This window comes from Rattus norvegicus, chromosome 10 (genome assembly GCF_021556685.1).
Source record: "Rattus norvegicus strain SHRSP/BbbUtx chromosome 10, alternate assembly SHRSP_T2T, whole genome shotgun sequence".
In the NCBI taxonomy this organism is placed as follows: domain Eukaryota; kingdom Metazoa; phylum Chordata; class Mammalia; order Rodentia; family Muridae; genus Rattus; species Rattus norvegicus.
In genome coordinates this window covers 98,020,689-98,034,699 of record NC_141543.1, presented here as the reverse complement: position 1 = coordinate 98,034,699, position 14,011 = coordinate 98,020,689, and the positions used below count along the sequence as shown (strand labels likewise).

Sequence of the window (14,011 nt, the reverse complement as noted above, 5' to 3'; positions counted from 1 at the left end):
TTAAGTGGAAATTGTACTTTATTTTACATATATAATGTCATGTAAAACTTGGCTTAGATAGTATGTTTTTGGGGGGATTTTTGTTTTGGTGTTTATTTTTACACAACTAAAGTTGACTACTTCCCATTCCTTGGTTTAGGAGAGGAACTCAGAAGGCCCTTTGTATGGGAAGAATTTAGAAACAATGGATTTTATAATTCTAGATTAATTGCATAAGAAGCTTTGTCAGTAGTTTTCAGTATCAGGGAAGTAAGTCGTTTAATAGCCTATTTTCCTTAAGAGTGAGCTACAGGACAGGAACTGTATATAAGTAACATGGTGACTCTTGCAGAAGTTTTAAGTGGACATTTTGCTTTATCAAATTTATTCCATCTCTTGGCTTTATTGTCAACTGCCAAAATGCACAAAGCTGAAAGACTGTTAGCCCAAGAGCTGTGCACTGTGTCCTTAGTGCAGGTTACCTTGTATTTCTAGTCCTAGCAGACTTGCCAGAGTGCTTATAGCCATTTCTGGAAGTCAGGAATGTCTTGAAACTGTAGGGTAGTCACAAGGAAGGAAACCTCCAAATTAACCATTAGTCAGGCAACATACCCAAAAGCACAGTAAGGAGTTTTTCAGGTTAGGTTCAACATGGGCTTACAGCTAGAAGGATGGGAAAGCTTTAGATTTACGTAAGTTCACCAACTAACAGCTTTATTTCAGAATAGCTAGAAGGAGGTCTAAATGTCTTCCCAGAAAACTGTGGTTTTGCCCAGAACAAAAGTCTTAAAGGAAGTTCGTTTAATTTTTTTTTTAAATGGGCTTTATTGTTAATGCCTTATTTATAAAATGTTAAAACAAATTAGAATGTGCTGGGGGTGGGAGCTGGGCGTGTTTTCCAGGGCTGATAACATTGAAAACTGGTTCATCTTCTAGTACTCGAGTGGTTTTCAATGGCATGGCTAGTCAAATTCATGATTTTTAAGTATAGGTGTAGATTGGAGCATTTATTACATATTTTACTGTTCAATGTCTTAATGTGGACCTTTTATTTTGTAAATAATTATGGAAATGATTGTGGGGCTTGGAAAAAAATACCTTTGAAGTTTTAAAAGACAGTCCACTTTTTAGCATGTGTTGTGTCCAGCCTGTGGTCGTCTTAACTAATAAATGTGATTTTTCTCCCCATTCTCTTCATTCATTTATTTGCGTAGAGGCCTCTTACCTGGGTTTTTGCACCACCACCCTCACCTTCCCCCATCCGGCTATCTTGGAATTTGATACATAGGCCAGGTTGGCCTTGAAGTTACCTTTCTCAGTGTTCGGACTAAAGGGTAAAGGAACGGTCCGGCACCTCCCTAATCATTAGCTTGACCTTCCTTACATTGGCTAAGATGTTACACTTAAGTTTATAAAAACAAACCAACCCCTTTGCCCTAGTCAAGTATTGCCTGCTTTCTACTAGATTTTTACTGATCTTTTTAAGAGAAATATTCTGCTTTAAGGAAGTGGTTATCAAGTCCCGGGAAACCATTTAAGACTTAAACCAAAACCACACCCTGTCTGACCAGCCATACCCAGGAGGAAGTGAAGTGGAGGTCTCCGGTGGCAGTGTTGACCTGCATTAGGGAATTTCCTGTTTACACTAAAAGATTTTAAATACAGAAAAGTTGAGGTGAATGCATTTTTCCCTTGGAGACTGAACACACGCTTTAGCCTCACCTCATCGCCATCCAGGACAATTTTGACAAGGCGTGTTTTTGTTTTCGCATCTCCAAAAAACATGCTAATTCCATAGTAACAGGATGGTGGTAAAAGCTAACAAGTGAATGTGAGGCAGGTGGAGTTACCAAACGGAAAATCCCCAAGGTAGTAAACAACCACAAACGCTGGCGCCAGCCGCGGAGGCCGGGATACGCCCAAGGCGGCTGCGGCCCAGCAGCGGGTGATGCTCTTCCGGGGGCGTGGTCTGCGGCGCGTTCATTTCCGCCGCGCCTGCGCCCTAGGCTTTTGGTGCTGGTTTAGGATAGAGACGGCTTCCCACGTGAGGCGCCGGTGTTCCCGAGTCCGGAAGCGATGCACTCGGGTGGCGTGGCCAGGGCCTGCCGCAGGGCCTGCAGGTGCTGGCTGTCCGGATATGCGGGTCCCACAGATGGGACGCAGCAGCCTACGGACCCCGAGCATGCATTGGCCCGCGAGGCGCTGGTAGACCTCTGCCGGAGGAGGCACTTTCTCAGCGGAACGCCACAGCAGCTCAGCACGGCTGCTCTCCTGAGCGGATGCCACTCAGGCTTTGGACCTTTGGGTGTAGAGTTACGAAAGAACCTAGCCTCACAATGGTGGTCCTCTATGGTGGTGTTCAGGGAGCAGGTCTTCGCGGTGGACTCCCTCCACCACGAGCCGGGCTCTTCTCAGCCCCGGGACAGTGCCTTCAGGTTAGTTTCTCCAGAATGTATACGCGAAATCTTGCAAGACAAAGAGCTGAGTAAGGAACAGCTAGTGGCATTTCTTGAGAACTTATTAAAAACTTCTGGGAAACTACGGGAGACTCTTCTTCACGGTATGGCTCTTCGCGTTTCGTACTTCTGAGCAGATTTGGGGTGGAAAGGCAGTCGTGCAGGAGTTTGGAGACAGCAGCGGCCCTAGGCTTCCTGGCAAAGAAATGACCAGGTTACTTTTTTTTTTTTTTTTTTAAATATCACAGTGATCCACCTTCAGGCGAAGGTCCGTGGCATCTTTCCTGAGGAAATGGGTAAAGCATTCAGTTTGACGAGCAAACCTAAAACAATAGTTGAACCTTAATAGAACCTTAATAGAACAATAATAGAACCTTAATCCAGTCACTTGCTTGAAACTTTGATACTGAAGCATTTTCAAAGATTTCCTCTACTCCAGTTTTATATACAATTATGTACTCAGCTCTTTGAGGGGGAGGGGGAGGTAATTTGTTAGCTTAGAAGATGAGGTACACATTTTTTTTTTTTTTTTTTTAATTTCATGTAAGTTCACTATAGCTGTCTTCAGACACACCAGAAGAGGGCATCGGATCCCATTACAGATGGTTATGAGCCACCATGTGGTTGCTGGAAATTGAACTCAGGACCTCTGGAAGAGCAGCCAGTGCTCTTAACCTCTGAGCCATCTCTCCAGCCCCCGAGGTACACATCTTTAAAGTCAAATATAACATGATACAGAAATTCTAAAAATAAATAAAAATGAACAAAAAAAACCACACTGACTTGTTTTTTGAGACAGGGTTTGTTTGTATAGTCCTGGCTGTCCTGGAGCTCAGTGTAGACCAGGCTAGCTTCGAACTCTTAAGAGATCTGCCTGCCTCTGCCTTCTGAGTGCTGGGATTCGGACACCAGGCCCAGCTACCACTGACATTTTTTACAAGACTTCCTGTTGATGGCAGCTCATTTCCGGGATAACTTGCAATACCCTACAAATCCAAAGTTGTGAAAATTAGTATATAACCTTTAAATACGTCCTCAATGAAGTAAAGCAAACTGGTGACAAATGCGATTAGATGGTAGTATATTTTATTTTGTATTCTTGGTATTGATTACATTAAACGGCCTTCTCACTTACCATCAAACATCAGCCGTTTTTACTTTTCCGGTTGTTTAGATGAAATCTCCTTCAAAGTTGCAGACTGAAAATGAGATTTTGAGCTCAGTATGGGTAACAAGTTAATTCTCTCCTACCATGTGGATCCTGGGGGTAGAACTCAGGTCTAGCAGCAGCTGCTCCAACCAACTGAACCATCGGTCCAGGTTTAAGGAAGTATTCTTTTTTTTTTTTTTTTTTTTTTGGTTCTTTTTTTTTCGGAGCTGGGGACCGAACCCAGGGCCTTGCGCTTCCTAGGTAAGCGCTCTACCACTGAGCTAAATCCCCAGCCCCTTAAGGAAGTATTCTTGATGGAAAGATTGAAGATGCATAATCAAAACTCAAGGCCATGAATCTTACTTATGAGCCAGGAAAATAAAAACTGGTTTTGAGTGAGGATTAAAATAAAAAATACACCAGGCATATGTTAGGATTATAGAGAATGTTTTCTAGGGAGTATAGTAAGTGTTTAGAGTGAATGAGGGAATTAAAACATGACAAAATACTAATTAACAAATCTAGGTGAAGAGCATCCAGTACCCTTTAGTGGTTTGGGATTGGGGTTTTCCTGGTTTGGGTATTTGAGACAGGGTCTCCTGCCTTAGAAACTGACCTCAGACCCACAGTGTAACTGAGGATGGCCTGGAACTCTTGAAAGTGCTGGGATTAGAGGTGTGTTGCCCCAACACCTGGCTTTTTTTTTTTCCCCCTCTGAAGATAATGGACTGTTCTTTTGTTTCTGCTTTCGAAACGGGATTTCTTCATCTCAAGGTGACCTCGAAATCACTATGGAGCCCAGGCTTGCTTCCAAGTGTCAGAGTCCTCTGGCCTCAGCCTCTGACTGCCAGGATGCCAAGTGCTGGGCGCAGAGTTCACCGGTTTTTCCCTGTATGGAATAGGTTTATGCGATGATTGGTTTGTTTCTTGGCAGGTGCCTTAGAGCACTATGTTCACTGCCTGGATCTGGTAAACAGAAAGCTACCTTACGGCCTTGCTCAGATTGGAGTGTGTTTCCATCCTGTTTTGAACCCTAAGGAGATACCCAACAGTGTTACAAGGTACAATGTGACAGATAACCCGGTTTGGTACTTAAATAGTCAAGTCCTCCTCATTTCCACTTTGTGTTACATTATATAATCACCATTAACTTTCCTTTTTTTTTTTTTTTTTTTTTTTAATAAAGAGTTGGCGAAAAGACAGAAGCTTCGTTGGTGTGGTTTACTCCCACAAGGACTTCGAGCCAGTGGCTTGATTTCTGGTTGCGCCATCGGCTTCTGTGGTGGAGAAAGGTACTCCAGGAATAATCTCAATAGTTAATAATTGAGCTCTTATTTTGGTTTTAGGTTTTGAAGCAGGCCCTCCTGTAGCCCTGGCTATGTAGTCTCGGATGACCTTGAACTTGCTGCGTGTCTGAGCTCTGGGATTGTGAAGAGAGCTGCAGTTTGGGGATTCCCTTGCTTAAGCCTCCTAAGTACTGAGCTTACAGACATGCTCCACCACACCAGGCTTATAAATAGAACTTGATTTAACTATGGTTTTTGTGTTTTAGTTTTAGTTTCCTTTAAAAAAAAAAAAAAAAAAAGTATTGTGTAGCCAGAGAGATGGTCTTCCAGGGCAAGAGGCTGGCACCCAGCACCCAAGTTTGGCAGCTTACCACTGCCTGTAACTCCAGCTCCAAGGGATCTGACTCCCTCTTCTGGCCTCTGAGGGTATCTGTAAACATATAGCACAAAATTACAGCGCCCCCCCCACCCACCCCCCAGGGGTTTTCTCTAGGCCTGGTTGTCCTTGAACTCACTTTGTAGACCAGGCTTTGAATTTACAGAGACCTGCCTGCCTCTCCAGTGCTAGGATTAGAGCATGTACCACCACCACCTGGCAAAAATAAATCATTAAAAAAAATAGATGTTAACTGCATCGGAGGGGTGGGTGGAGCTGAGCCCGACAGGAACGCCATGGCAAATGTGTGGAGGCCAGAGGGCAACTTGAGGGAGTTATTTCCACTATGTGGGTTCTAGGCTCCAACTCGGATATTCAGGGCTTAGCAGCGAGTACTCTTACTAAACCATCTCAGTGGCCCTGATTTTGGCTTTTTGAGACAAAGTGTCCTTCTAACCCCAGCCGGCCTGGAATTCCCTTTCAGCACAGTCTGACCTAGAGTAGCTCATGGCAATCCTCTTAGTTTGGACAGGATTAAAGGTGAGAATCTCCAGTCCGCCAGTTCGTCTGTTTGCGGTTCATCGAGTTCCTGGGTATGAAATAGCCTTGAATGTGTTGGGCAAGCACTCTGCTCCTGAACGTCCCACTCTCACGCTGCTGTGTGTGCTGTACTTGTAATAGCCGATAGAAACAGAGTCCTTTGGGTGGTGCTTATTGTTCCAGTGGCTATCAGTGTTCTGGGGCAGATGTGCTGAGCGCTGAGACCGTACCCGAGCCTGTATGTCCGGGACTTCCAACCTGTTGCCGGATAAAAGTCTCACTCAGGCAACCTTAATTCTCAGAGTAACTGTGGCATTCAAAGTGGGTGAATCCCAGCACTCAGAGAGCAGAAGCAGGTGGATCTTTGACCAACCCAAGCCCTAGGACTGCATAGAGAGAGACCGCCTGCTGGGGGAGGGGTGGAGGGGGTTGGAGAAAAGTAAATGAACAACTCACTAAACCGACAAGACGCTCTGTTTTGCAGTTTGCTGTGAGTCCCTCTAACTTCAGCAGCGTCGACTGTCAGGATGGATCGGGTCGTAAGGGATGCAGGCTCTACTACAGCTTTCCCTGGGGGAAGGAGCCACTGGAGACCCTGTGGGATCTAGGAGAGCAAGAACTCCTAAACGTGTATCCTGGAGATGTGTCTGCGATACAGGTGCGTGTCACCCTGAGCTCCCCGGTGTTCCCTACCCAGATTCTCTGTGGTCCGAGCCATTGAAGGAGAATTGTGGGGTGTCCTAGGAACCCCTAACCTTTTTTTTTTTTTTTTTTGGTTCTTTTTTTCGGAGCTGGGGACCGAACCCAGGGCCTTGCGCTTCCTAGGCAAGCGCTCTACCACTGAGCTAAATCCCCAGCCCCAGGAACCCCTAACCTTAACGTACATTTTTTTTTAGGCAGTGCCCAACTACGTAACTATGACTGCCGCCATCAAAGCCAGGAAATTAACAGTGACCCACTGTGCTCATCCCTCCCACACAAAGCCCAGGAGATGTAATTGAATATCCGAGGAATAGGCCTCCCAGGCCCAGGTTCCAGCCCAGAGCACCGTGCTCTCAGGCCTGTCCTGTCTCTCTTCTCCAGATGAAACGTTTCTTTTACCTTTCCTAGTCTTATGTCCCTGACACTTGTGAAGAAGCTAGTTACTTTGAGCAGTTCTTCCTGAAGTTTCACGATTTTCACGTGTGTGCCATGCCAGGAATGGGACAAAGCAGGTGTGCCCTTCCCCAGGCACATTAGGGAACACCACTGGGTGTTAGTGTGTTATCTTTTATCTCGTGGTTAAGATGGCGTCTGATAGGTCTCTCCAGTGTACATCCATTTATTTTTTAATTTATTTTATTATGTGTGTGTGGGTGTTTTACCTACACGTATCTCTGTGGCCTATATGCACATAGTACACAAGAGGCCTTCAGATCCATCCCCTGGACAGGAGTTACCCCACCATGTGAGCGCTCGGACTAGAGCCCAGGTCCTCTGCAAGAACAAATTCTCTTAACCCCTGAGCCATGTCTCCATTCATCCTATCTTGGTGGACGTAAATCCGGGAACCAGTCAAGTGTTCGTGCCTTCAATGTCAGAACACCTGAGATTGACACAGGAGATTTCAGGGTGACACTGGCTTAAAAAATAAAACAGGGTTTTTGACAAGGCTTGGCTGGTAAAAAGCACTTGCTATGGAGCTTAACTGAGTTCAGTTCCTGGAGCCTGCGAGGTGAAATGAATAACAGATGGTTCTGTGACAGCAGATGCACTGTAAACCCCTCCCCACCATTAAAACACACACACACACACACACACACACACACACACACACACACACACACACAAATAGTAAGGGAACTATTTAAACATTCCTGTTCTAGCCCGGCAGTGGTGGCGCTCGCCTGCCATTGATCCCAGATGGCAGGATGGGAGGGTGGGGTAATAGCCAGGTGGATCTCTGAGTTCGAGGCCAGCCTGGTCCACAGAGCAAGCTCCAGGACAGCCAGAGCTACATGGGGAAACCCTGTCTCAAAAAACGAAAACGGGGGGCTGGAGAGATGGCTCAGTGGGTAAGAGCACTGTCTGCTCTTCCAGAGGTCCTGAGTTCAATTCCCAGCAACCACATGGTGGCTCACAACCATCTGTAATGGGATCTGATGCCCTCTTCTGGTGAGTCAGAAGACAGCCACAGTGTATTATAATATACAATAAATAAATATTAAAATAAAAAGAAGAAAAACGAAAACAGCAGCAACAACAAAACAAATGTTCCCTTTCTAAATAGCAGGCTTCTCCCTGGAAGCATTGAAAAAGTTCTGAGGTCTGGCTCCACTCCAGGGGAGTCCGCTCACCCTCTCCGAGTAGCGCTGCTAGGTTGGACATTTTCCAGTGACCGAACTCCCTTGAGAACATAAGACGGTGTTATTTTTGAGCCCAGTGCTCAGCATAGTCCTGTCATGGAGTAGTTGCTTTATAAAATGAATCTGTGATTGCATCAGTCTAAACTCTGTAACTTTTCTAAGAAAGAGTTCTGCTAGCCAGTCCTAGTGGCACATGCTTTTAATCCCAGCACTTGAGAGGCAGCGGCTGGTGGAACTCTCAGGTGGAGTTCAAGGACAGACACAGCTACACAGACCCTGTTTCAAAACACAAAAAATAAAACGTTCTGCTAAATGGTACTTTATTTTGTTGTCTTCCATTGAAGGGTCGAGATGGGCGGAAAAACGTGGTTCCTTCCGTTCTGTCTGTAAATGGGGACCTAGACCTGGGCACGCTGGCTTACCTCTACGATTCCTTCCAGTTCACAGAGAACTCCTTTTCGAGGAAGAAGAGCCTCCAGAGAAAGGTGCTTTTGCTGTTTCACACAGACTCAGAAAATTAAAGTTAGGGTTTTTGTTTGTTTTGTCTGTTTTTATTCTTACACATTAACTGTGCTTTCCTCCTTCTTGTCTCTTAATTGCCTCAGGTGCTTAAACTTCACCCTTGTTTAGCCCCTATTAAGGTGGCTCTAGATGTGGGGAAAGGCCCAACCGTGGAACTCCGACAGGTGGGTTGCCATGACTTCTTACAGCTGTGTGTGCTCGCGTGCGGTTTGGACGTCAGAGGACAGCTTAGGCGTTGATTTTGTCTTCTATCCTGTGGGTCCTTCAGTATCTGCCCTTCTCCACTGAGCCATCTTGCCACCATGCTGAGAAGCTGTCCGGAAGCAGTTTGTGTAGCTGACTTTTGCAATGCCCTGCTGGGGTTTCTCAGGCTGTTCTTCCTTTTCCTGATGTGGAAATCAAACCCCCACCTGTCCCACCCAGGGCCTCTACAGCCAACATGAGTTCTTCCAACCATAGGGTTTTTGTTTTCTGGTTTGTGTTCTGAACGTTGGTATAAAACTGTTTCTTGGAAGATTTGCAGTCAGTACTCAGTTGGCATTGTTTAATATCTTTATTTTCAGAGGCAACATGCAGTTTAGCAAATGTAAACTATTACACTGTATAACCATAGAGTGTTCAGTGTATAAACTGTAACATTGTATAACCAACCATAAAGTGTTCAGTGTATAAACTATAACATTGTATAACCAGTTTACAAGGGGCTTACAGTTTCGCAAGCATTTTCCCTTCATATTTGAAATCTCTTTTGTGCCCTCCAGGTTTGCCAAGGGCTACTCAATGAGTTACTAGAAAATGGGATTGCTGTGTGGCCTGGTTATTTGGAAACTGCACAGTCCTCATTAGAGCAACTCTATTCAAAGTAAGACTTGCCTTTCTTCCCATTGTTTCCTTTGGTTACATGTTTCACTATACAGATAGAAACAGATTTCTTCTAAATATGATCTGAACACTGGGGCTGGAGAGAGACTTACTGTTTGAGTGCTTGCTGCTCTTCAGAGGGCCCAAGTTTGGTTCCCAGCATTCATGTTAGGCAACTCATAATCACTTAGAACTGCGGCCCCTCAGGGGTTCAGCATCCTCTTCTGTCCTCTGCACACATAAGGGAGGCACGTGCACACACACACACACACACACACACCCGTAAAACATAAATCCAGACAAATAGTAAATGATTAGTGAGAGATACCTCAGCATTGGAGAACTCTCGCTGCTGTTGTAGAGAGCCTGGATTTGGTTCTCAGCACCCACATGGACCTCACAGACATCTGTAACTGTAGTTCCAGGCCTCCTCCTGGCTTCTGTGGGTACCAGGCACACAGGTGGTGTACATATATGCAGGCAAATAAAATAGAAGGAAATCCATTGTGGTGGTTAGAATATGCTTGGCCCGGGGAGTGGCACTATTAGGAGGTGTAGCCTTGTTGGAGTAGGTGTGTCACTGTGGGTGTGGGCTTAAGACCTTCACCCTAGCTGCCTGGAAGTCAGTATTTTGCTAGCAGCCTTAGATGAAGGTGTAGAACTCTCATCTTCTCCTGTACCGTGTCTGCCTGGATGCTGCCATGTTCCCACCTTGATGGTAATGGACTGAACCTCTTAGGAACCTGTAAGCCAGCCTCAATTAAATGTTGTCCTTTATAAGACTTGCCTTGGTCATGGTGTCTGTTCACAGCAATAGAACATTGACTAAGACAGAAGTTAGTACCAGGAACTGGGGAATTGCTGTGATAGGCCTGACCATACTTTTGTTTGGAAGAATGTGGATTTGGGGACTTTGGATTTGGAAAGCGGTGGGATGCTTTAAATGGGGTTTAATGGGCTATTGGAATAGGAATATGGAAGACTTTGTTACTGATAGTGACTTGAATTGTGCGGACCTGGCCCAAGAGCCTATGAGAGGCTATTGGAGAAGCCTAGTTGCAGCGGAAGACCCCAGTGTATTGTAGATGCCAGTACCATGGGATGATCACCAAGAACAGCAGCAGCAGTGGGGTGGATCAACCTGAGTTTAGAGTGCTTCAGAGGGTAGAGCTGGAAAAGTGACGCCCTTTGGAGGAGCCCAGAAGGTTGAACCGAAGCTGTAACATTGGCGTTGCCTTGGAGACCCCCTTGTGTACAACAAAGCTTAAGAAGTATTTACATTGTAACTCTTTACAGAGTACATATGCTTCTCCCATAAAGATGGATTCTGCTGACTTAGAAACAGTGCTCTAGATAAGGGTCTGGGAGAACGACTGAGGGAGTCAGGATTGGCATGGGTGTTTTACTGTCCTGCTTCCCTAGTGCTTATCTGTGAGCATAAGGATCATACCCTCTCTATGCATCTCATCTTTGCCCTGGACTAGCCTTGAACTATGTAGCTGAGGATTACCTTGGACTTTGATCGTCCTGCCTTTCTGAGTGTTGGGATCATAGGCATATAATCCACTGTGCCTAGATTTTAAAACTTGAATGTTTGGGGCTGGAAAGATGGCTCAGTAGTTAGGAGCACTGGCTGCTCTACCAGAGGATGCACATTTGGTTACTGCACTCACGTGGCAGCTCTTGGCTGTTCCTTAGCTCCAGTTCCAGGGATCCAATGCCCTCTTCTGGCCTCCACAAGCACCAGGCACATGCATGGTACACAATCTGTGTGTTCACGTGCATAAAATGAAAAGAAGTAACCGTTTAAAAATTCATGTTTAGGGGTTGGGGATTTAGCTCAGTGGTAGAGCGCTTGCCTAGCAAGCGCAAGGCCCTGGGTTCGGTCCCCAGCTCCGAAAAATAGAAAAGAAAAAAAAAATTCATGTTTAGTCAGATTTGGAAAGCAGGATTATGATCTGTTGTACACCAAATCCTTATTTTAATGTGGTTTATTTTAAGAGACTTTTAGTCTGCAGATATTTTCCTATCATTAAAGCCAAATTCCAAGCACTGAGGTCATCAAGGAATTCATCTGTAGTCCCCTCAGGTGCCTTAAATTTTAGTCTTTCTTCTGACTTTTAGCCAACATGGTAAGTCCAAGCCCTCACTTTGAGTTTGCTTTAGAAATGGGAGCGGGGCTAGGGCATAATGTCGGTCCCTGTGTAAAGGACCACCTGACCGAGGTGAGAGTGACTTGGGCTCTGGGGCGCCCGGTGAGATGAGGAGCTGATGTCTGTATTTCATTTAACTGTTCTCTCAGGTACGATGAGATGAGTATCCTCTTCACGGTTCTAATCACTGAAACCACCTTGGAAAGTGGGCTGATCCAGCTTCGAAGCCGAGACACCACGATGAAGGAGATGATGCACATATCCAGGCTGAGAGACTTCCTGGTCAAGTACCTGGCGTCAGCTGGGAAGGCATAGGCCTCCGCACTCTAATGGACAGTCTCTGTTAGTTCATTACCTTATGTTAATACGGTTTTGGCCTTTTGTATTTATACAGTAGACACTTTTGGTTCTTTCTTCGATTCATTGTTTTATTATCCTTTTTTTTTTTTTTTTTTTTTTTTTAAATTTTAAGACTTTATTACAGATGGTTGTGAGCCACCATGTGGTTGCTGGGAATTGAACTCAGGACCTCTGGAAGAGCAGTCAGTGCTCTTAACCACTGAGCCATCTCTCCAGCCCCCTTATTATCCTTTTGATATGGTCTGTTAACACAAATCTAGCCAGGCATAGGGTCCTGCACCTTTAATCCCAGCACGAGGAGAGGGTTAGGGAGTGGGGAGAGGCACAGGTCGATCTCTCTGAGTTTGAGGCCAGTCTGGTTTAGAGTGAGTTCCAGGGCAGCCAGGGCTACACAGAGAAACCCTGTCTTAAAAAGACAAAACAGGGGGCTGGGGATTTAGCTCAGTGGTAGAGCGCTTACCTAGGAAGCGCAAGGCCCTGGGTTCGGTCCCCAGCTCCGAAAAAAAAGAACCAAAAAAAAAAAAAGACAAAACAGGACCGGAGAGATGGCTCAGCGGTTAAGAGCACTGACTGCTCTCTTCCAGAGGTCCTGAGTTCAATTTCCAACAACCACATGGTGACTCACAACCATCTGTAATGAGATCTGATGCCCTCTTGTGGTGCGTCTGAAGACAGCGACAGTGTACTCACATACATTATATAAATAATATTTTAAAGAAAGAAAGAAAAAACAAAAGAAAATGCAAATCCTGATAGGGTAGGTATAAATACCCAAATACAGGTACACATTATGTATGTAAATACAGAGATGCAGGCATACATACATGTGTGTGTACGAGTGTGAGTGCGTGCGTGTGTGTGTGTGTGTGAGTGCGTGTGTGTGTATGTATGTGTGTATGTGTGTGTGTGCGAGTGTGAGTGCGTGTGTATGTGTGTGTGTATGTGTGTGTATGTATGTGTGTGTACGAGTGTGAGTGCGTGTGTGTGTATGTGTGTGTGTATGTATGTGTGTGTATGTATGTGTGTGTGTACGAGTGTGAGTGCGTGTGTGTGTGTATGTATGTGCGTGTGTGTGTGTATGTATGTGCGTGTGTGTGTGTGTGTGTGTGTATGTATGTGTGTGTGCGTGCGTGCGCGCGCGCGCCCCAGGGAATCCCAAGGAACTTTGGTTTGCTTTCCTGATGCTAAGATTACAGGTTACTGCACAGAGCCTGGCTTTCAGTGGGAGCTGGGGATCTCAGTCAATAGTTCTTGTTTGCCCGACAAGCGCTTACCAGCTGTTAGGCCTGCCTAGCCCAGTCTCCACCTTGTGACTTTCCTGCCTCTCAGAGTAGGGATCATGGCCTCTGCCACCACACCTGGTTTGTACACATCGTGCCCTGCTAAGCAAGCAGTCTGCCCCTGAGCTACACCCTGGTCCTCTGCTCTGGTCTTTGTATTTTTGTTCTTGTTTTCTTTTCAACTTCCCTTCCGTAGTGGCAGAAAGGGAACGGTACTGATATGACATGCTTTTGGAACAGAAAACGTGGACTTTTGCACGCATACATTCTTGTGTTTTTATAAATACTGTAAACCCCAACTACAGATGCTTTGCCACTGAACAGTATGAAAGGATCCTCTGGGGAACAGAAAGGAATTGAAGGGGAACAGAAAGGAACTAAAAATAGACCATCTACTTGCTCAGGCCACTTGTCAAGCAGAGATCTTCAGGAGTTCCCAAGGAGACAGATTTCCCTTTCCCTAGTGCCGGAGTTGCATGCAGCCTCAGCCACAGGCTAACTCGCACGCCCTTTGGTGATAGGTCAGTTCCTAGTAAAGCCTGTTCCTGCCTGTCAGGACCTAGTTCTCTTTCTCAATACTGAAATCTATGGGCAGAATAACATGTAACCTGGTACATGGTTTTCTCAATAATCATCCTAGGCTGGGCTTTTACCTCAGAGGTAGAGTGATTGAATAGCATGCCCCGGGCCCTGGGTTTGATCC

General features: G+C 45.5%; 1 protein-coding gene across 2 annotated transcripts; it reads left to right on the top strand.

Annotated features, from left to right (window-relative positions):
- Window positions 1-1,666: 1,666 nt before the first annotated feature.
- Window positions 1,667-12,087, top strand: Polg2 (DNA polymerase gamma 2, accessory subunit). Of its 2 annotated transcripts, NM_001107060.1 has the most exons (8): window positions 1,667-2,539; window positions 4,520-4,646; window positions 4,772-4,877; window positions 6,272-6,445; window positions 8,477-8,617; window positions 8,738-8,818; window positions 9,416-9,516; window positions 11,818-12,086. In NM_001107060.1, exons 1-8 carry the CDS (start codon window positions 2,056-2,058, stop codon window positions 11,981-11,983), a joined length of 1,380 nt encoding a protein of 459 aa, NP_001100530.1. In that variant the 5' UTR covers window positions 1,667-2,055; the 3' UTR covers window positions 11,984-12,086. The 2 variants fall into 2 exon arrangements, with proteins under 2 accessions (NP_001100530.1, XP_087428565.1); XM_087572439.1 differs by lacking the exon at window positions 4,520-4,646 and having other exon boundaries at window positions 1,985-2,414; window positions 11,818-12,087.
- Window positions 12,088-14,011: the final 1,924 nt, after the last annotated feature.

Bases quoted from the DNA above. Each gene is read 5' to 3' on its own strand.
- Polg2 (NM_001107060.1), top strand. From the start codon at position 2,056: ATGCACTCGGGTGGCGTGGCCAGGGCCTGCCGCAGGGCCTGCAGGTGC. The intron at 2,540-4,519 runs GTATGGCTCTTC...GTTTCTTGGCAG, and splicing joins ACGGGAGACTCTTCTTCACG to GTGCCTTAGAGCACTATGTT. The intron at 4,878-6,271 runs GTACTCCAGGAA...TCTGTTTTGCAG, and splicing joins GGCTTCTGTGGTGGAGAAAG to TTTGCTGTGAGTCCCTCTAA.